General features: G+C 40.6%; 1 protein-coding gene across 2 annotated transcripts in view; it reads left to right on the top strand.

Moving 5' to 3' along the window:
- Positions 1-18,508, top strand: part of LOC149164309 (uncharacterized) — a 275,786-nt gene extending 257,278 nt beyond the window's left edge. For both annotated transcript variants that reach the window (XM_089432038.1, XM_089432037.1), the window contains 2 exons: positions 17,939-18,004; positions 18,154-18,508. In XM_089432038.1, coding sequence (XP_089288164.1) covers positions 17,939-18,004; positions 18,154-18,261 — 174 coding nt within the window. In that variant the 3' untranslated portion in view covers positions 18,262-18,508. The remainder of the gene's footprint in view (positions 1-17,938; positions 18,005-18,153) is intronic.
- The last annotated feature ends 2,927 nt before the right edge of the window (positions 18,509-21,435 follow it).

A 21,435-nucleotide genomic window follows, 5' to 3' on the forward strand; every position in this document is an offset into this window, starting at 1 on the left:
CCGAAATGGGTCTTCTCCTCTGATGTGGTTATTGTATAATTTGAATCGAAGGTCTATGAGGTGGTAGGCAATAAGGGGTCACGATTTGTGCCTCCGTGTCCATGAGATGCTCGACACTAGAGGAGGGTTTAATCTCACAGGCTTTAGAGGTCTTAGGGGCCGCTTTCTTCATGTTTCAATGAATATTGAAATAATTTGCATGTGAAAGGGGCCGACTGGTTACCTGGTTATGCCGGAGATCGCTGAAAACAACAGTGGAGGGAGGTTCTAGATTGTCTGAGTGATCGGACGATGTTATAGAATAGACAAATGGAGGGAGGCATTTGCACTAGGAAGCTATATAAAACTTTTAAAAATTTGGGGCGAGAAGGATTTTTATAGGCAGAGAGGGGACAACGGTCATATGACGTAGGATGACGTCATGGGAGGACACGTAGCAGAAGGGGATTGGGTGGTCACAAACGACAGTTGGATGGGAGTGGGGGGGGCAGAGAGGTTACTGTTTAACTTTTGAATCCATCGCTCGCTTGAATTGGTGTAGACGGATTGACCATCATGGCAAGTGGTCCCCACCATCCTCCAGCGGGTAGAAGAGCGGGAGTCCGAATCCATTGGTTACCCCCCGAAATCAATTTGGGTCATTGGATCGGCGGGCCCGCCAGTTTGACTTGTCAACTCCGGGGGGTAGCGCCGGCCTATCGCCTATGTAGGTTACAACCCTGAAATGCTTCCAGGGCTGGTCGGGCGTAGATGGACAGTGATCCGCCTCTAAACTGCTCGGACGTTAATCAAAACGGTGTGCCTGTTCAAAAATCCTTCTTTATAGCATGGTTTGCTTACCTGGCAAGGGCTCCATGAGTGCGGGTTTTAACCTTAGATCTTTTGCCATGGCGCTAGGGCTTGATAGTTGCCCCCATCACTAATTTAATTGATTTTTTAGCTAGGAGTCTTGAATTTGACCTCTTAGCCCTCTCTACATAAATGATAAAGGGAAACAACATTGGCTCCAATTGGGGACAGTGTATTGTATACAATGCATTGAGAACTTGCAGATTAGTCTCTTACTCCCTGGGTATGGAGTCATTTTGTTTAAACCTCCATAACACAAAAGCAGTAATAAAAAGCACAAAACAGTGTTGGTATTTACAATGACTCACTGATATTTACAATGAATGAGAGTGGACGTCTTCAGCGCTAGAAGTAAGGCTTGAGAAATTTCCCATTCACTAGTAGCTCAAGCATGTCACCATCTAAATTTTCCAGCAAGAAGGTATTGTTCTCGTTTTCTTCAGCAATCTTGAAAGGTCCAACCCATAGAGGGTCAAATTTGCCATGTTTTCCTTTATCTTCCCTTCTGACATCCCATCTAAGTACCAAATCTCTTGGTTGGAGATACCTGTCTTTTGCCTTTCTTTCAAACGGGGACTTCATTTTTTCCCGATAGCTTATCAAATTCTGATTCACCTGTTCTCTGCTTTCTTGAAGTTCTATCAATTGATTTATCCTTTTGGTCAAAGCATTTGGCTCCTCCTCAATATCTTGTAATATTTTTAGCTACTAGCATAGATAACTACATGGGGAAGATTGCAGCCTTCCCATAAACCAACTCAAAAGGGGACTTCCTAGTGGACCTCTTGGTGGTAACCCGTTGGCCCATAGGGAAAATTTCAGTTGTGAATCCCAGTTCTTCTAATTTTCTGATATTGTCTTCTTTAGAATCCTTACCAAGGTTTTATTTGAAGATTCAACCAATCCATTTCCTTGTGGGTAATAGGTGGTAGAATGGCCTACTATAATGTTGTATCTTTGGCAAAAATCAATAAACTTGGCTGACTCGAACACCTAAGCATTGTCAGTGATAATCTTCTTTTGGCAACCAAACCTGGCAAGGATGTTAACCTCCATAAATTTAATGACTACAACATCAGTTGCATTTTTGGCTAGGGCTACTTCTACCCACTTAGTGAAGTAATCAGTAGTTGTGAGTATCCACTTGTGCTAACCACTGGAAGGTGGGTGTATTTCCCCAATGAAGTCCAACCCCCACTGCCTGAAAGGTTCTTCAACAAAAACAAGGATTAAAGGAAGAGGTGCTAACTTCTGTTTTTTTACAAATCTTTGGCACTTCTCACAGGCCTAAACATAGGTATGAACCTCGCCAAACAACTTAGGCCAATAAAAGTCTGCCTTGAGGATTTTGTGGGTTGTAGCTCTCCAGCTATAATGTCCTCCACAGACACAATTATGGAATTCATCAATCACTTTGTGGATTTCTTCTTCAACCAAACATAGAAGTAAAATCCCCACTGGGTCCTTCCAATACAATTGGCCATTCGAGATAACAAATTCCTGGGCTTACAACATTAGATCCCTGTACTTAACTTTGTCAAAATTTACTAGGTAGCTCAGAAAAAGTAGATAATGGACAATATATTTATACCAGTGGGACACAATGCATTTCATCTGGATTTTCTGATTTGAGGTTTCAATCCCTTGTTGTTGCTCCAATTTTCCACTTTCTTCATCTTTCTAGCCAGTTAGTTTATGCCCAATGCTTGGCAATTTGCTTCAGACAAAATTTTAGCTAGCCCCTACCCCTTGATCATATTGGCAGGTTTGATATCCATACCATACTCCTATATTTTAGAATCCATTTGCCTCTTTTTCCCTCACTATCACCTTGCACCAGGATATCTTTCACAATAGCTGTAGGAACATAGGCAGTTATATTTGATTGCAGGACATAGATTCTAAAATCCTTCAGGGCTTTGACCAAGGCATAGGCTTGTTTCTCCAAAATATTATATTTTAGCTCAGCATCTCGTAGCACCTAACTGAAAAATGCAATTGGTTGCTCGTGCCCTTCATCATTCTTCCACAGTAAGACAACAACCATTGTGTGAGGGGAAGCAAAAGAAAAAATGAAAAATGGTTTTAAATAATTTGGTCTGAATAATGTTGATTTGTGGTAGCATCGGATGTGCTCTAGCCACGAAATTTGGTGTAGAGGTTGGGGCACATGAGATCACCAATACCCAAAAAGGGTTTGGGCAGATTCTAAACAATTCAAGAGATATTAAAATAATTAATATTTTTAATGGAGTCCCTAAGTCTAAACTTAAGGAAATTGAAATATTAATGTGGATTAATATAAAACTATGTTAGAATGGTCCAAAAGATATGGATCAAGCCAGATATAATCTTAGCCGTCGATTAGGGACTTAATCTCGGCCATTGATATGTCAACGAGAAAACTATAAGAGGAGGCTTGAGGGTCACTTGGAGAACACACCAGATGATTAGTGATTATATTCTCTAGAGCGGGGTTTGCTAAGAGAGATAGAATCAGTGATCAGAGTTGCACTTGAGGGGCATTGAGTACAGAGAGACAGAGAGGCAAAGATAGTGCTAGAAGAGTAGCACAGGAGCCAGAGAGAGTGACGCAGTAGCAGCTAGGGCTCACGCAGGGCCACGCAGAGGTAGTCGGGAGCTACGCAGTGCTTCATAGAGGCTAGCGTTGCTGACGCAGAGGGCTAGAAGGCTGATGCAGGGCCTCCTGAGGCTAACGCAGACCCATTCAGGGTGACACAGGGCCAGCGCTGGGCAAAGAGGAGTTGACGCAGTCCAGAAAGGCAGATGTTGGGGTTTTTGGGGCAGATTGGAGCTGAGGAGCTGCGGAGGGTTTATCCGGGGTTTCAGCTGAGACATTTGTCTCAAACTGAGAGGTACTACTGCCAAGGAAATTCTCTGTTGGGCAAGTTAGATTTGGCACCCAGATTGTACTCTGAAATTGCTTAATAAGAAAACCCTTAGATAGTTGCATCGGTTTTCCCGCATTGGGTTTTTTCGGGGACATTGGTCCAAAAATAATGGTGTCATCTGGTGTGATTGTTTATGTTTCCTTCAGTTGATGACCTGTAATATGTTGAGCATGCACTAGTGTTTATTTTCAGTATTTACATTGTAAATAACTTGTTAAGTAACCAAACAAGTAGGTAGGAATAAATCAGTAAAGTGCATGGAGGGTTTCTAACTAGTAAACTTAGAAACTTCAACATGGTATCAGAGCGTGGTTGCAAATCATAGGAGAGCTGAGGACATCAACTGGGCGGAGCAATAGCAGCAGAAAACAGTTGTCCCGAGTGACAGAAGTTGTTTCTAGCAGAGTAGCAACAAGGAAAGGGTGACGTAGTGCCTGCGTCGTCAAGGGTGAGCAAGGAAGAGGCAGTGCAGAGGCTAAGGGAGGCAAAGGGAGACTCACGCAGAACCTAGGAAGGCTGACGCAGTTGGCTGAGGAGACCAGGTTACTGGTGTCGAGATTGTACAGAGCCTAGGAGCTCTCACCTTCAGGTTGTTGGGGTTTAGAAGGTTTTGGGAACGTTGCAAAGTGGAGTTGGTGAGGTACTATAGTCAGAACAGTACCTGACAGGACAAGGCCAAGAGGGGGGAGTTGCTACCGAGGGTTTCTAGCCGAGAAATCCGGATCAGTGGTGCGGTTGCACAGACGATCAGAGTAGGGGGCATTTTGACATCGATAGAAGGATTTCTAGGAGGGAAATCGAGACTTAGAGGGAGTCACATCAAGAATTTCCAGGAGGGAAGTAGAAGAGCATCATGGCACTACGCGGAGTAAGAGACCGGGACAGGCTGGATGAAGCATCAAACTTCGCAGTCTGGAAGGCCAGAATCTTATTCGTACTTGACAGAAATCGTGTCAAGAACTTCGCCTTGAAGACAATAGCTATCCCAGTCGACCCAGCTGAGAATGACAAGTACGAGGAGGCAATGGTGAGGGCCAAGAGCATCATCCTTGACGGGGTCAAGGACCATGTAGTACCACACATCGCCGAGAAGGAAATAGAAAATGAGATGTGGGAGGCCCTAAAGAAATTGTACTAGCATACTTATGTGCAGAGAAGAATGTTACTAGAAAATCATTTGAGGTCGTATCAGATGAAGAAGGGAGAACCGATTGACACCTTCCTCGGAGGACTGAATGAGATCCGAGATCAGTTGACTACTATAGAAGCCACGCCGGATCAGGTATTGATGGTGAGGACAACCCTAAATGTTGTCTCAGAAGACTGGGAGGTATTTGTCCAGAGTATACTGGGTAGAGGGACACTTCCACCTTGGGATGAGATGTGGGCGGCTCTTCGCCAAGAAGAGATCAGACAACAGTCAAAGGTGGGAAGCAGCAGCAAGGGGATCAGAGTCAAGCAGGAGGAGGAGGATGTTGCCCTAGCATCTGAGGGAAAGCAAGAAAAGCAGAAGAAGAAGGATCTCTCCAAAATCAAGTGCTTCCACTATGGGGAGCTTGGTCATTATGCGACCTAGTGTCTAAGGAATAAGAGTAAGGGAGAGTCTTTCGAGACTAAGGTAGTGCCAGCAAGGGCAGAGAAGGAAGTGTTGACAGACAATAATTGTGCCATGAGTGCACACGCACCACTTGAGCGGAAGTGGGGAGACATCGAGTTGTAGTCGGATGGACTACAGGTGATGAGGGGTAGGATCCTCGAGGTATCCAGCCTCTTGGATTAGACCTTGCTACGGGAGCCCCGAAGAGGAGTAGTAGGACTGACTGATGTGGGTAGAGATGGATGCGGATGGAGCAACAGATAGCGACAGTGCAGGAGTCCCGAGACAGCACGAGGCTAGCAAGCTGCAGCAGTGAGAGAGGCACAGGAGTGTTGCACAGTGAAGGATGGCACAGAGAGGTGTGCAACGGTGCGAGATGCAGGGAGTTGTTGCAGTAGCGCAGAGGTCAAAGAGGGAGCACTTGTCAGCGGCAGATGGAGCTTCAACATCAGGAGGGTCTCTAGCCCAACAGAGAGGTTAGAGTTGGGAGATCAGTTACTTACTTCTCAGTAACTGAGTTGCAATGTAGCAGTGAACAACACGATGCAACATGATGAGAGGAGTTGCAATGCAGATGCAGTGTTGGGAGAAAGGACCAACAGCAGCATGAATGCAGAGGGAGTTGTCGTACGACGCAGCATGATGAGAGGAGTTGCAGTGCAAATGCAGTGTTGGGAGAAAGGACTAGTAGCAGCACGGATGCAGAGGGAGCTGTCGGACGATGTAGCAGTGGTAGTGGCAGAACCATGGGCAGTGGTACAGGATACAACAGTGCAGAGGATGGTGGGCAGCAGGCCTAGCATCAGCACAAGGACCGATGCCAGATGATCAGAGTAATACTCAGTGAGGAGTATTGTTAGAGCACAATCCTCGCTAAGAGGGAGTGTTGATTTGTGGTAGCATCAGATGTGCTCTAGACACGAAATTTGGTGGAGAGGTTGGGGCACATGAGATCTCCAATACCCAGAAAGGGTTTGGGCAAATTCTAAACAGTTCAGGAGATATTAAAATAATTAATATTTTTAATGGAGTCCCTAAGTCTAAACTTAGGGAAATTAAAATATTAATGTGGATTAATATAAAATTGTGTTAGAATGTTCCAAAAGATATGATTGGAAATTAAAATATTAATGTGGATTAATATAAAATTGTGTTAGAATGTTCCAAAAGATATGGATCAAGCCAGATCTAATCTTAGTCGTTGATTAGGGACTTAATCTTGGTCGTTGATATGTCAACGAGAAAAGTATAAGAGGAGGCTTGAGGGTCACTTGAAGAACACACCAGATATCAGTCATTCTATTCTCTAGAGTGAGGTTTGCTGAGAGAGATAGAATCAGTGATCGGAGTTGAAACTGAGGGGCATTGATTACAAAGAGACAGAGATAGTGTCGGGAGAGCAGGGCAGGAGCCAGAGAGTGACACAGTAGCTGCCAGGTCTCACGCAGGGCCACGCAGAGGCAGTGGAGAGCTGCACAGTGCTTCAGAGAGGCTAGCGTTGTTGACGCAGAGGGCCAGAAGGTTGACGCAGACCCATTCAGGGTGACACAGGGCCAACACTAGGCAGAGAGGAGCTGACGCAGACCCATTCAGGGTGACGCAGGGCCAATGCTGGGCAGAGAGGGGTTGACGCAATCCAGAAAGGCAGACGCTGGGGTTTTTGGGGCAGATTGGAGCTAAGGAGCTGCTATCCGGGGTTTTAGCCGGGACATTTGTCTCAAACTGAGAGTTACTACTGCCAAGGAAATTCTCTGTTGGGTAAGCCAGATTTGGCACCCAGATTGTACTCTGAAATTGCTTAATAAGAAAACCCTCAAATAGCTGCACCGGTTTTCCCACATTGGGTTTTTCCGGGGACATTGGTCCAAAAATAACGGTGTCATTTCGTGTGATTGTTTCTGTTTCCTTCAGTTGATGATCTATAATATGTTGAGCATGCACTAGTGTTTATTTTCAATATTTACATTGTAAATAACTTGTTAAGTAACGGAACAAGTAGGTAGGAATAAATCAGTAAAGTGCATGGAGGGTTTCTAACTAGTAAACTTAGAAACTTCAACAACTAATATCAGAGCTTCTGCGAAAGCCATTTTGATTCTAGAGAATGATTCCCGAGCTTCTACAATCCACTTCACTTCCTTGTCCTTCTTCAACATCTCTGTAATTTCTTTGACTATCTCAACATAATTTGGTATGAACCTCCTTAAAAAGTTGATTCTACCCAAGAAAACCTAGATTTATTTCTTATTTCTTGGTAATGGGATGTTGTTGATGGTTTCCACCCTTTTGGGATCAATATTCACCCCCTCCTTTGCCACAATGTGCCTTAGTAGTTTTCCCTCACTTAGAGCGAACTGAGATTTCTTGGGATTTAAAGACAGACCATACTTTCTACATTTATCAAAAGTGAGCCTTAGATGTTCAATGTGTTCTTCATCTTTTTTTGAAAAAACGGTGATGTCATCCAGGTAAATTACCACAAATTTGTCCTGTTCTCCCACAAATGTTATATCCATGGCTCTCTGAAAAGTGGCTCCTGCATTTATGAGGTCGAAGGGCATTCTGGCATACATAAATGTTCCCTAGGGCGTGGTGAAAGCAATTTTCTTCTGATCTTCAAGGTGGACAACCACTTGATTGTATCCATAAAAACCATCCATCATAGACATTCGGGCGGAACCTACCACCTTTTGCAGAATGTAGTCCATTTTAGGCAGCGGGTAATTGTCTTTTAATGAAGCCTTGTCAGATTCTTGGAGTCAACACATAAACTTATTTCCCCATTCTTCTTTCCGACAGGGACTAAATTTGCCACCTAGTTTGAATACCTCAACGGTACAATGATTTTGGCTTGGAGCAACTCCCTTGCCTCTTTTTCAATTGATGGGAGTAACAGAGGATTAATTTGCCTGAGCTTCTGCTTATATGGTTTCACCCCACCTTTTAAAGGTATCTTATGTTGAATGATAGTAGTATCAAATGTTTTTAGGTCATCATAAGACCAAGCAAACACATCCATATAATGTTTAAAAAGGTCCAAATACTTCTGCTTGTACTCATCAGGAACTCCTTTTGCCAATTTTATCACCCTAGGGTCTTGTTCTGTACCAATGTTTCAATCTTCCACTTGTTCTTCCAGCTCTTGCTCAATAGGTTTGGCAACCACATCATTTGGGTTAAACAACCTTTCTAATGGGACCAATCCCCTGGGGATGGTGTTACCCTTTAATTGTAAAATCTTGTGTCCAACAATAGTTTCTCCCCAACTAACTTGTTATTCATCTATTACTTCCTCATCCTCCTGGTCAATCACCAAGTTCGAAAACTCTCCAATAACCTCCATGAAGCATTTAATTTGTTCCTCATCTTCAAACACCTGCCAATGTTTGACATTGTTTGGCACTGAAGGTCTGTACCTGACCTCAACTTCATATCTGAGCAATGGGTTTTGAGGAGGTTTAAAATTACTAGCAGTTATAGCCAAGGAGTCAGCCATCCGATTTCTCTCTCTGGGCAGAAATTGGATATTAAAAGCTAAGAAAAAGTTATCAATTAGATCCCATACCTCATTTCGGTAAGCCTTCAGTCTTGGATGTTTGGTTTGGCATTGATTTTTGATTTGTTTTACCACTAACTCTGAATCTCCAAACACTATCAAGCACCCAATGTTGAGATTCCTGGCAGCTTGCAGTCCTAACAACAAAGCTTCATACTCAACAACATTATTAGTGGCTTCAAACTCTAGCTTGAATGAAAGAGGAATCAGGTTGCCTTCTGGAGACACCAACAACACACCTGCCCCATTTCCTTCCCTGGAATAAGCACCATCAAAGTATAGCTTCCATACTTTATCACACTCCAGTGATTGTTTGTTTAGCTGGACAGAACACTCCACCTGTGTTTCATCCAGGATTAGATCATTTTCCTCTAACAACAAACAGGAGAAATCTTTCTCTTTACCATACACAGGGGCATTATTTGAACAATCAACCCTTGTAATTGTCTTTATGAATCTCGATTCTCTATACAATTGTCTTTCTTCTCCACCAAACACAAGGATGGTAGCATATGTTAAATCTAGTTTGATAGATCCTCCAATCTTAGACCCCATGACCTGGACAAAAACATACCAAACCTTGTAGAGGTATCAGCAACCACAATGTCCATGACAACACCTTTCACATGAATCTGGGCCAAATTGACCACCAGGTCTTTAATCATCCCTAGGCATTTTACTCTCTTAGAGTCAAAAGAGTACAGGTCTTTATATGGTTTTGTTATCTGTAGCCCCAACTGCTCCATGATAGTCAAGGGCATCAGGTTGTTAGAAGCTCCTGATTCAAGCATACAGTTATGTAAATGAAGTTCACGAGTCACGAAGGTAACATAGAAAGGGGTAGTGGAAGATTCTTGCTCCTCAACATGAGGTCCAAATACAACCATGGGCCTTTCTTCTTGGAGGTTCAGGCTATTTTGTATAGGAGCTATGGTAGGTGGACACATGAATTGAGATACTTGAGCTTTATAATTTAACTGTTTCAACAATTCAGTTAAGGGAACAAAGATTTTGACCTTCTCCAACTCTTTTTGAAGATTAAAGGTAGAGGGGCTCCTATCAGCTGTGGCAACATCAGCGGGTTTTTCTCCTTATCACGGACTAGCTTGGATGGTAAGGGCAACTGCTCTATTTTATAAATTTCAAGCTTGTGAAGAATGGAATCTGAGGACTCTTTCTTTTTTGGTGAGACTTGGTCCAGAGGCTTCTTTCCTTTCTTTGTTGATTTGGGAGAATTTGAGGGAGGGGGATCCTCATTTTGGTCTTGCATTCTAGACCTTTTCCTAGAGGATCTGAGGTCATATTTTCTGTGTAACTGAGCCTACATGAAGTCAACAAACTGTCTACAATAGTTGTCGATCTCACCATCATCAAGTGGGGCATCCAACTCATCCCCTCCTTCCTCATGTGCTTCAACTTCATATTCCTCTTTAGAGAGAGAAGAGAACTGGTTTTCTTGAACTTCCATGGTTTCTTCAACATGTTCCTTTGGATCATCTTCCAAATACGAAGGAGGTTGAATGTGATCTTGTTGATCTTTTCTCTGCCTTTGCAAGAGTTGCAAGGGTGGTCTCCTATACTGGGGGTTGGAATTTCGGTTAGGAGTTGGTTGACTCTATTGAGGAGGATATTTGTTTTCTAATTCCAATTTTACAAGCTTGTTAGACTAATTTCTTATCAACTTATTCATCCCCTCAAACTCATGTTCTTGGGTTTCCTTCCTATGGTTCAAAGAGCTGGCTTCCTCCTTTCCTCTTCTCCTATCACCATACTCAGTTTTCCCTCTCCATTTCCCAGTGGAGGTAAAATTTGCTTCAACTTCTAAAGCATCTATTTGAATTTGGTCTAGGGTACGAGACTTTCTTTCTCTAAGAGTGAATCCGAATTCAGGTTCAAAAGCCCCAACAAAAACCACTTTAGCAGCAACCTGTGGAGGTTTGATTTCAGTTGGAAGACTATTGTATAATTTGTTAAACCTTTTTATGAATTTTGAAACATCTTCATTATGTTTTTTCTTCATTGCATTGAATTCAATGAGGATGTACCCATGGTCCATTTTCTCTCCCCATTTCTGCATAAAAGAATTTTCCATCTCCTCCCAGGTAGTGATTGAGGCATTTGGGAGGGATTTGAACCATTTCCTTGCCTCCCCATCCAGAGATTGAACAAAAAGTCTTAGCACCACATCCAAGTGTTCTACATTCATATTTTTTGCAAATGCACAAAAGATTTCTATATGTCTCTGTGTTGAGATATCATCTTCTCCAGTGAATCTTGGCAAGAGCTTAAGATAGTCTTGTGGCATACCATTTAGGGGTTGTGGCAAGTCCAGTGGGGCATATTTATTTAGGAGAAAACCAGGGACAACCATGTTTTGCAAAGGAGGTGGTAGGAGGTTTATCACAGGGCCTTGTTGAGGAGTTGTCTGAATTGCAACTGACTAGGGCTGAGTTGGAAGGCTATTTACACTCTATTGGATTGTTTATGAGAATGTCTTTAACCTCCTCAGGTTCTAGGAAGGTATGAAATGTGAAAGGAGGAGAGTTGACAAAAGCTTCTTCGATTTTGAATCTTAAGGAAAATGGGCCAAACAGTGCACAATGTTCCTTGGGATATTCCAAGACTTTGGAGGAAGACTCAGAGTAATTTATCACAACCTTTTGAGAGCTAGAGGATGATACTTCTGGAAAAGAGGTCACAAGAGCTAGAGTGACAGGAGTTCTTTCTTTCCAGACTCTCCTAGATATTATCTTTTCAGGGTCAAACACAAGAGGAGTTCTCTGTTGTGAAGTATCAGAGCGAGTGTGTGGCCTTTTGAAAGCCAAGGTGCTCAAAATGAAATTTCAAATAGTGGAGTCGCCAAGGTGAGAGATCTACAACCCACACCCCTTTCTGCTCACCTTACTAAAGGGTGTATAAATGTCGTACCCAGGGAAAATTTTCTGATTTGTCCTTGGCAATGGCGCCAGAAGATGTTGTAGCTCCTAGAGACAGCGCCTGGGTTGAAGAGAGACCAGTGCGTAGGACATCTTAGTGAGTGCTTTAAGGATCTTTTGATGTTTTCTATTACACTTAGTATTTAGCATATTTGAGATGAAATTGATTCAGAACCTTCCTTAAGAGGAGAAATACAAAGTCGGATGTCAAATATTACTCACAGAAGCATTAATATCTAGCTCTAGCAGCCAACATCATATGCACATGCAATTTCATAGGTCATTTGTAGTATATTGGATAGAAGAATAAAGGAAGAAAGAAAACCAATGCACAGGGCTTAAACTTAAGAATCCAGTGCATCAAAGTTCAGCGTGAAATGTATGAGAAGGATGTTTAAATGAAGTGCTAAGATACATGGAGCGCATTTTAAGGATAACAATTCATATCAGTTATAGGCATATTTAATCAGCATTAGACCTAGATGAATCCATAAATCCATGAAAACATATCCAGCAGCTACTATTACATGTAATCTGAGAAGAAGAATGAGAACATATGGAACAAACACCAGAAGGAATATATACTGCACATTTATATGAGCTAGAATCGCCAAAAACTTTCATTAGTCTTCCACAGAGCATACATTTCAATGATAACTTGCATAGCTTCTCTCTTGGAAAACAAAAATTCTGAACCCTTAGTTTTGTATCATGAATTGTTTTTTATAGTGCCTCAAAGGGAGAGCCCGTTACAAAATATTCTTTCTTGATTTGGCAGTGAATCACCCTATCAGCGTGCTCAGAGGCACAACTTTACTAACCAGATTCTAACTAACGGGCATTGTTTCTTTCGAAATGAAATATTTACATAAAACAGAAAATCAAAGTGTCATGATCGATTCGATCGACAGTATCCTTAGTCATGATAAACAAGCTGTGGAGGCAGCATTGCTGGGTTGATGATCTGGAGCACAGGAGATTGACGAACTGTTCACAATTTGCCATAGTGCTGGAGCTAGTAGAGGAGCGTGAAACAATTACTGATATGCAATCTTGAGATTCGTGAGCCTTGTATGGTTCAACCTAGGGCGGAACAAGGTCTTTACCAACCCCAAGAGCTGAAAATCCTTCTTCAAATAATTTACTACAGTCTTACCCTTCAAAGTGGAAGCCTTCTCATGAGAGGAATCCACCTTGCTCTTGGCCTCTACTAGCCTTTGACTGTATTTCTCCCATTGGATCAGCACTCCCACAAGATCCTAGTAGCTAGGCAACCCTGCTCTGACTCTCTCATCAAACTCAAAGTTGAAGGCAACCACGTCCTTCAGCGCTATATTTAGGCATTCTTCATCTTTGATTATGGCCTCCTCCTTTTGGACAAATTTAGAGATCTCCATGATAGTAGACACTCTATCCACTACATCTATTGTCCTCAACTCACTGAGTGACCTTTCATTTACAAATTGAATGAACTTCTTAGCAATCTGGGAGTTCTTTTCACCATCTTCTTTTGCAGTTAGAATGAAAAACTCATAATTCTTGATTACAATCTTTTGTTCATCCATCAGAGTTATGTACTCCCAATTGCTTTTCATTTTTGCTATGATTTCATCCCAGACAAGTTGCTTGGCCTGCAAGAGAGACATGTTTCCTTTCAACTTGCCTTTTAGCTCAGAAATTCCTGGTTTGCTGCTTGTAGGTTCTTACTGATCAGGTCTGTGTTGGTCCTGGCTGTCTCAAGTTGTTTTTCTTTCTGTGCTAGGTTTCTCTGGGCAGTGTCCAAATCCTTCTGCACCTTCTTAAGCTCCCCTTTTGAAAGCTGGAGTTCGATGAGGGTCTTGGTGAGCTATTCTGTGGGATTTTGGGGGTTTTCAAGCACAAGCACTGCACAATTGTGTGTCTATCCTCAACTGAAGTTTCACTGCCTGCTGCTTGAAGGCTACTATCTCATTGTTTCTTTATATCAGTTCTTTGGCCAGGATTTCTTTCTCTTCTTCCACCTATGTAAATTCCTTAGATTGCACATGCTCACTAGCTGGCATCTTCAGTTTGTGTCTTAACTCCTGTATTTCTGCTTGTGAACTTTGGAGAAGGGCTTCGAATGCAACTTTGTCTTCTGGATTTACTCCCAACTTCACAATCAGTTCTTTGAAGCTCTCATTCTGCATGTGTAGAGCTCTGGAGTTAGCTCTCTCCTGTTTTAACCTTGTTGCAACCTTCTCTAGTAGCTTCTCAGCCTTGTTGATGGTCATTGCATTTCTATTGAGCTCACTGTACAAAATTTCTCCCACTTGCCTATGGAAGTTGATCTTATTTGGCAGAGGGACACTTGTCAAGTCTAACGAAACGTCGAGGGCCTTGAACTGAGATCCCAAAGGTAATGACTGTGCTAGTGAATACTACAGCGAGAACTTCATTTGATTTCTCTCGAAGTCCATAGCAGCCAGAAGTCTAGTCTTATATGAGACTGAATGAGATGTCATTTGTTGTTGCATCTCTTCCCTTACCTTCTTGTTTCTTTCTTCAATCACCTTTCCTGTAGGCCATCTTGGCTCAGTAGCAGTTTCACCTCCTTTTGAACTTAAAATAGCCAGCTCTGAAGAGGATGAGGCAGCAGTTTGTAATGGGTCTTCCAAAGTCACCTGGAAGCTTGGGTGATCTGGTCTTGTCTCCACTAACCTGGTCTCAATTTCGTCTTCCTCTATCTCTTAGGTCTTTTCCCTTTTACAAGTGTGTACATCCTCCACCTCGACATCTTTAGTTTGACCAACAGTGCTTTTTTGTGCCTTGTCCGTTGTTGGAGTCTCGATCTCCATCTCTATGTTAATAAGCCATGAATCAAAGTTAGCCTTCCATTCGATCTCAGGTCTATTTTCATGCTCATAAGTTGAAGCCTTTATGCTCTCTCTTCTCTTGGAAATGACACCATGAGGATCATAATGCCATACATCCCCTAGATCAAAATTCATTTGTTTGAGTAATTCCTCAGCTGCCCTGTGGGCCTTCTTGGAATTGACAATAAAAGGTCCCACAAGCTTTCCCAACTTAAACATATATCCCTTCTTAGCAGGGACAAAGTGAACTTAGTCTACATTAAGGCTCTATCTGATGAATTCTAGAGCGAAAATCCTCATGGGCATAAACACAAGAAAGTGATAAGGAGGAAGCTCACACCCATAGACCCTAATTTCTGTGAAATCCTCAAATAGGTACCAGTCCCCCACCCTAGTATCCTTGCTAAGTTGGAGGATTGCTTTTTGTTGAGGGAGAACTCTGGGAGGGGAAACACCATGAATAATTTTATAGGCAATGGCCATATAGGAGGATACAAACTAGGAATAGCCATCAGCATTTGGTATCTTCCTCACAACGATGTCCCAGTCGAAAACAAACTTCCTTTGTTTGTTGGAAGCCATCAAACTGATACCTAGACACTCTAACTCATCCTCATGACTATACACAAACAAGAAGAACAACAATGAATAATATATTAAATAGGAGATGGTAGGGAAATGGCGCGACTGGAATCTTATGGCCCCGTTTAGGTAAGAAGGGATGTTGAACAAATGGCCAGGCTACATCATTTGCCTTAGAAACCCTAGAGAAGCTTTCGTAGCTATATTGGCATCATCATCCCCAAACAAATGAGCAATTAGGGATAGGATGGGCTGAATAGGCTATGCAAAGAAGGTTATAGGGACATTGTCAGCAATCGGCAGAGACTATAGGCCAGGGGCCAGGACCATTTGCGGAAAGGATTGCTACTCATCAGCTGAAAGGGTAGTGTAATGGTAGACCAGTGTAGTTTCTGTAAATTGCTAGAGTTCAAAGGATCTTGGGTAAATTAGGGCTTTTTGAATTAGCTCTGAGGTCACCTCAAGGATTTTAACCCCTGTTGAGGAGACAAAACAGTTATTCTCGTCTATGTAAGCAATTGTTAACCAAGAGACAAACTCAAGGAAATAGTGTACTGAGGGTGCAATTTGGTAGTACAGACTTGAGTTGACCACCCGAAATGAGTCTTCTCCTATGACGTGGTTATCATATAAGTTGAATTGAAGGGTACAGACCTGAGTTGACCACTCGAAATGAGTCTTCTCCTATGACGTGGTTACGGTACAAGTTGAATCGAAGGTCCGCGAGGTGGCAGGCACTAGAGGGGTCAGCGATTTGCGCCTCCATGTCCATGAGATGCTCGACATTGGAGGAGGGTTTAACCTCACGGGATTTAGAGGTCTTAGGGGCTGCTTTCTTCATGTTTCAATGAATATTCAAATAATTTGCAGGTGAAAAGGACTGACCGGTTACCTGGTTGTCCTGGAGCTAGCTAAAAACGGCGTTGGAGGGAGGTTCTGGACCGGCTGAGTGATTGGACGGCGTTACAGAATAGATGAACAGCGGGAGGCATTTGCACTGGGAAGCAATACAAAACTTTTAAAAATTTGAGGCAAGAAGGGTTTTTATACGCGAAGAGGGGACAACGGTCGTATGACGTAGGATGGCGTCATGGGAGGACACATGGTAGAAGGGGATTAGGTGGTGAAAGACGACAGGTGGACGAGAGCGGGGGGGGGGAGACATTACCATTTAACTTTTGAATCCATTGCTCGCTTGAATTGGCGCCAGTAGATTGACCATCATGGAAAGTGGCCCCGCCATCCTTGGCAGGTAGGAGAGTAGTACACTGGATCCATCGGTTATCCCCCGGAATCAATCTAGGTCGTTGGATAGGTGGGCCCACCTGTTTGACTTATCAACTCCGGGGGTAGCGTCGGCCTATTGCCCGCGCAGGTTACCCCCCTCCCCCCCACCCTAACATGCTTCCGGGGGCTGGTCGGGCGGAGATGGATGGTGATCCGCCTCTAAACTGCTCAGATTTTAATCAAAAGGGCACGCTTATTCAAAACTCCTCCTTTAGCCTGTTGCACTTACCTAGTAGGGGTTCCATGAGTGCAAGTTTTAACCTTAGATCTTTTGCCATAGTGCTAGGGCTTGATAGTTGCCCCCATCACTGATTTAATTGATTTTTTAGCTAGGAGTCTTGAATTTGACCTCTCAGCCCTCTCTACATAAGTGATAAAGGGAAATAACACCGGGTAAAATTTCTGGTGTTGAATATTTGAATATGCGTGAATCTTCAATTTTGTCTTTTCCACTGCAAATAGTTCAGCTAGTAAACTCTGTATATTTGATGAATGTATGTTGAAAGTGCAGTTGCAGTTCCTTTCACTTTAGTAAAATTCATTGAATTAGTTGTTGGGTTTTAAAAGATTAACAGCCTAGTGTTGAATCCATAATCACTGATCTGGATTTAAAAAAGATGGCTTTTCCTTACTGTCTAGACTAGTTTTAAAAATCTGTTTTCTCTAGGTGGGATCATTTCAGTTTCAAGGAACATCAAAATCCAACTATTTCTTTAGATGACATAAGTTCACTTTCAAGATACATCAAAATCCAACAATTTCCGTGATCTGCTACCGAATTTTGCACACGTTCATCAACTGTGGAGAAGTTAATGGACAGGACATCCATTCAATGAAATTCACATTTTATTCAATAACTTTTAGAGATTCGCTCTCTCCACATGCTTCCCTCTTGAAGCCACTCCTTTGTAATCATTATTAATGTTTGGCTGAATTGACTCAATCCGCCACTACCGTTTGGCCTTATTAACACCTCATGTTATTGATTTATTGTTAATGCCGTTACTGTAAGTTCTGACGTAAGTCTGCCAAGTAGCAGAATATTGGAATGGAAGAATGGACTGTGCGCTATATTGTTGGGAGCATGCCTAAACAATAACAGGATCGTATAGGAGTTGAACATTGTGTATTTCAGTTAATAAGTTCCGGCAGGAGGTTTCTAACAATGCCTGCAGTTGCTTTGCTACAATTGTTTCCTTTTTTCAGTGGAGCTTGTTATGATGAAAGTATGGTAATGATGCCTGCCTTCCTAGAAATTGAAAAATAACAGAATGCCTCTTTTTGGAAGGATTTCATACTTGTCTTTTAGGTAGGTTTATCACACCTGAAAAAGATGAATATTTTCTTTTGCCGGAGGATTTGACAAATTTTGCAATGTTTGGCAGGTGGCACCTGTTCGCCCAGTACCCTTTTCAAGAGACTCTGTCCTTTTCATGCTGAGAGATGGCAGGGTAAGGATGCTTTTGCCTCACTTTAGCATGTTCTTTGCCAAATCACTTCTGGTGTGTGTGCATTTACATATCTGTTTATGGCATTGTGACACGAATGTTCAATTCAATTTTCAAATACTGAAAAGTTCTAAATTCTTCATTCTGTGCAGCTTGCAGAGCTAAGAAAAACCGAAGATGGTGATTGGAAATGGATTCGTATAATAAATACCCCAACAAGCCATTGCAGGTCTAGTTATGTAACTGCTTCAACCTCATGATTCAATCCTTGTCAGTCAGATGAGGTCCTAACTGAAAGCCTTACCCCGTTGGTCCTGTCATGTGGAATATTACTGGTTACTTTTCTAAAATTTAGAAGGTAATCACCTGTGAAGAAGGCATTAAAAAAATGGTGAAGAGTGCCTGCTAAGTTACCTCAGAATCACACAACACCAATGGAGTCAGGGCATCCATAAAATCCTGATGTACATTAACTGTCATATAATGAAATACGTGTTATTTGATGTTCGTTACAGTTTCAATGGTATGCCACCGTCTTAACCAACAAATATGTCAATATCAAAATCTATGTACTATATTAAAAAATCTGTAAATCAGTATTGTAACTGTATAGTTTACCAGGCCGCTGAAAGAAGGATACAACTGGAGTAACGGGTAAAGAAGGTTTCCATCCACATGATATAGATATCGAAGTGTCTACAGCTTACACATGCAAAATCAAATGAAATCTCTACATTAAAACTTAGATCTTGAAGTGCACCAGAGTGCAGATCAAATGTAGTTATAATCACACAACGCCAATGGAGTCAGGGCATCCATAAATCTTGATGTACATTAACTGTGATATAATAAAATACCTGTTATTTGATGTCGTACGTTACAGTTTCAATGGGAAGCCACCGTCTTATCCAACAAATATGTCAATCTCAAAAGCCATTGAAAGAAGGGTACAGCTGTGATAACATTATAGAAAGTTTTCATGCACATAACATTGATATCGATGTCTTTACAGCCTACACATGCAAAATCAAATGAAAGCTCTGTATTAAAAGTTGGATATCTATTTGTTCAAATTTTATAGGAGCCCACAAACAATTTCAATAATATTATTGTCGATTGATGATAAACTGGGTAATTAGAGAACCACTGTGGGAATGACCAATCTGGGAAATCCTAAGTCCAAATTCCAAGCTTGAATCTCAGTAGTTTATTAAATTGGGATTTATTGAATTGGGATGTAAATTATTTTTAACAGCAACAACTTTTTTGGGGCTTAGTGCTTGAGAACAAAGCTGCTTATAGATGGATCACTTAACTCTATCGATTCACTTAACATAACATTGTTTAAACTTTTACTAGAATATGCACCGTCAAGATTTGAACTTGGGCCATCTTGGTGACAAGTGCTTTATCTTGCAGCTAGATCACAAGGCAATGAATTAAAAGATTATGTTATTTAATGTCCATGTATTAAAGACAAGTGCCAATGCGAATAAGATTGTGTTATTTAATGTCCATGTATTAAAGACAAGTGCCAATGCGAATAAGATTGTGTTATTTAATGTCCATGTATTAAAGTCAAGTGCCAATGGGAATTGGTTCACTGGTGAGGTCTATTATCACCTAAACTGGTAACTAAGTGGAAAAGCCCCATCTATGGATGTGAACTTAGAGTAATGGATATGAATTGTATTATTGTTAACTCAATACAAAATTCTAATCTTTTTCACTTTTGATCTATTCTCAAGAGGGGAAGGTACACTGGTAACTAAGTGGAAAAGCCCAATCCATAAATGTAAATTTAGAGTAATGGATACGAATTGTATTATTGTTATCTCAATACAAAATCCTAATCTTTTTCACTTTTGATCTATTCTCAAGAGCTGAAGGGGAGCATATCGTTTTAGATATACAATAAGCATAGCATTTGGAGTAATGGATACAAATTGTATTATCGTCACTTCAATACAAAACCCTCTTCACTTTTAACCTACTCTCAAGAGGTGAAAAGGAGCATATACCTTTAGATATACAATAGATCATAATGAGAATTTAAGTAAATATTCAATATGATTGAGTTAAGATATGCAAAGATGCACCTTAACAATGAAATAAATGAATTCCACAAAAAGTATAACATACAAAATGAAAAAGGATTCAATTACTTAATAATATGATACTTCAAAATGAATAATTCTTAGTAAAAGTGAGCATGTACCATATCAATCCATTGAGATGCATTAAAAAATAATAATGATTAGTGTTAAAAACAAATTTCCAGCTTTGTGCATTAGTGGTGAAAATAATTGGCTCAATCTCTTTAATAATGTAATGTTATGTTTGAAGAGATTGTGACAATCCAATTGAATGATGTACAAGAGAAAATTCCATATTGGTAAAGTATTAATTCGCAACCAAGTGAATGATAATGCTTGAATATGCTAACTTAGTCTAAGTAAGAATTTTGTTAAGAATTATCAAAGTTAAAATAAAAATCTAAATTTTGCTATAAAAGAAACAACTTCAAGTGAAGACAAACCCTGAGAAATGCCAAAGCTTGAAGTAGAACAAAATTTGATATTAATATGTGAAGCTTTAAGAATAATTCCAAATTTATGTTTAAAGAAGACAAGTGCAAAGACTTGACTTACCCTATTGCTACATCTGATTTATTAAAGAAATACATAAATTTCAAATTTGCAAATAGAATGAAATCAACCAAAAAAAAGATATATTTAAATTGACCACTTAGGGTTAAATTATAACAAGGAAGTAAAAAATGAATTAATTAAAGATGCATATCAATATCATCTTAAACCAACCTAATGTTGAAGGTGATTTGTGTAATAGAAATTAGACTTAAATTGAAGGTAAATCTAACTTATACTTTTGAAATATTATTTTGAATTCATTATAATTAATCAAAGAATATACTTGAAGTGAAATAGAAGCAATTGCCATAACAACTTGGAGATAAATTCACATTTAGAACTTGAAATAAACTTTAAAAGATCACTTATAACTTATGAAAACTTATCAAGTTCTTATTTAAGTCAATTCTATATTAAGATTTTATCTAATGAGTTAGAACAAAACTTAATTAAAACAAAACTTGAAAGTTAAGTAAATTTGATAGAATTAGAAATAAATATAATTTAATAATATTCAATTAATCAACATATTGGTAGTTGATGGAAGAAGCCAGGTACCTAAATCCTAAAGTTCATGGGATCAAGAAGAATAATTAGGGAATTTTGAGGTCTAAAAAAAGTCTCTTAGAAGATATAATAAAATATTATGAAATGGTCATTTTGTGGGGAACATATGTATACATATAAAAGAGATATGTTAAAAATGTTTCACTCTCACTCTCACTTATAAATAAAATATTTCCATGTTCATATGAAATGAGATAATTTTATATCAACTTTTAG

Source organism: Pinus tabuliformis, chromosome 5_1 (assembly GCF_031772625.1).
Source record: "Pinus tabuliformis cultivar Carrire ecotype Pingquan chromosome 5_1, CPIR1, whole genome shotgun sequence".
Lineage (NCBI taxonomy): Eukaryota > Viridiplantae > Streptophyta > Pinopsida > Pinales > Pinaceae > Pinus > Pinus tabuliformis.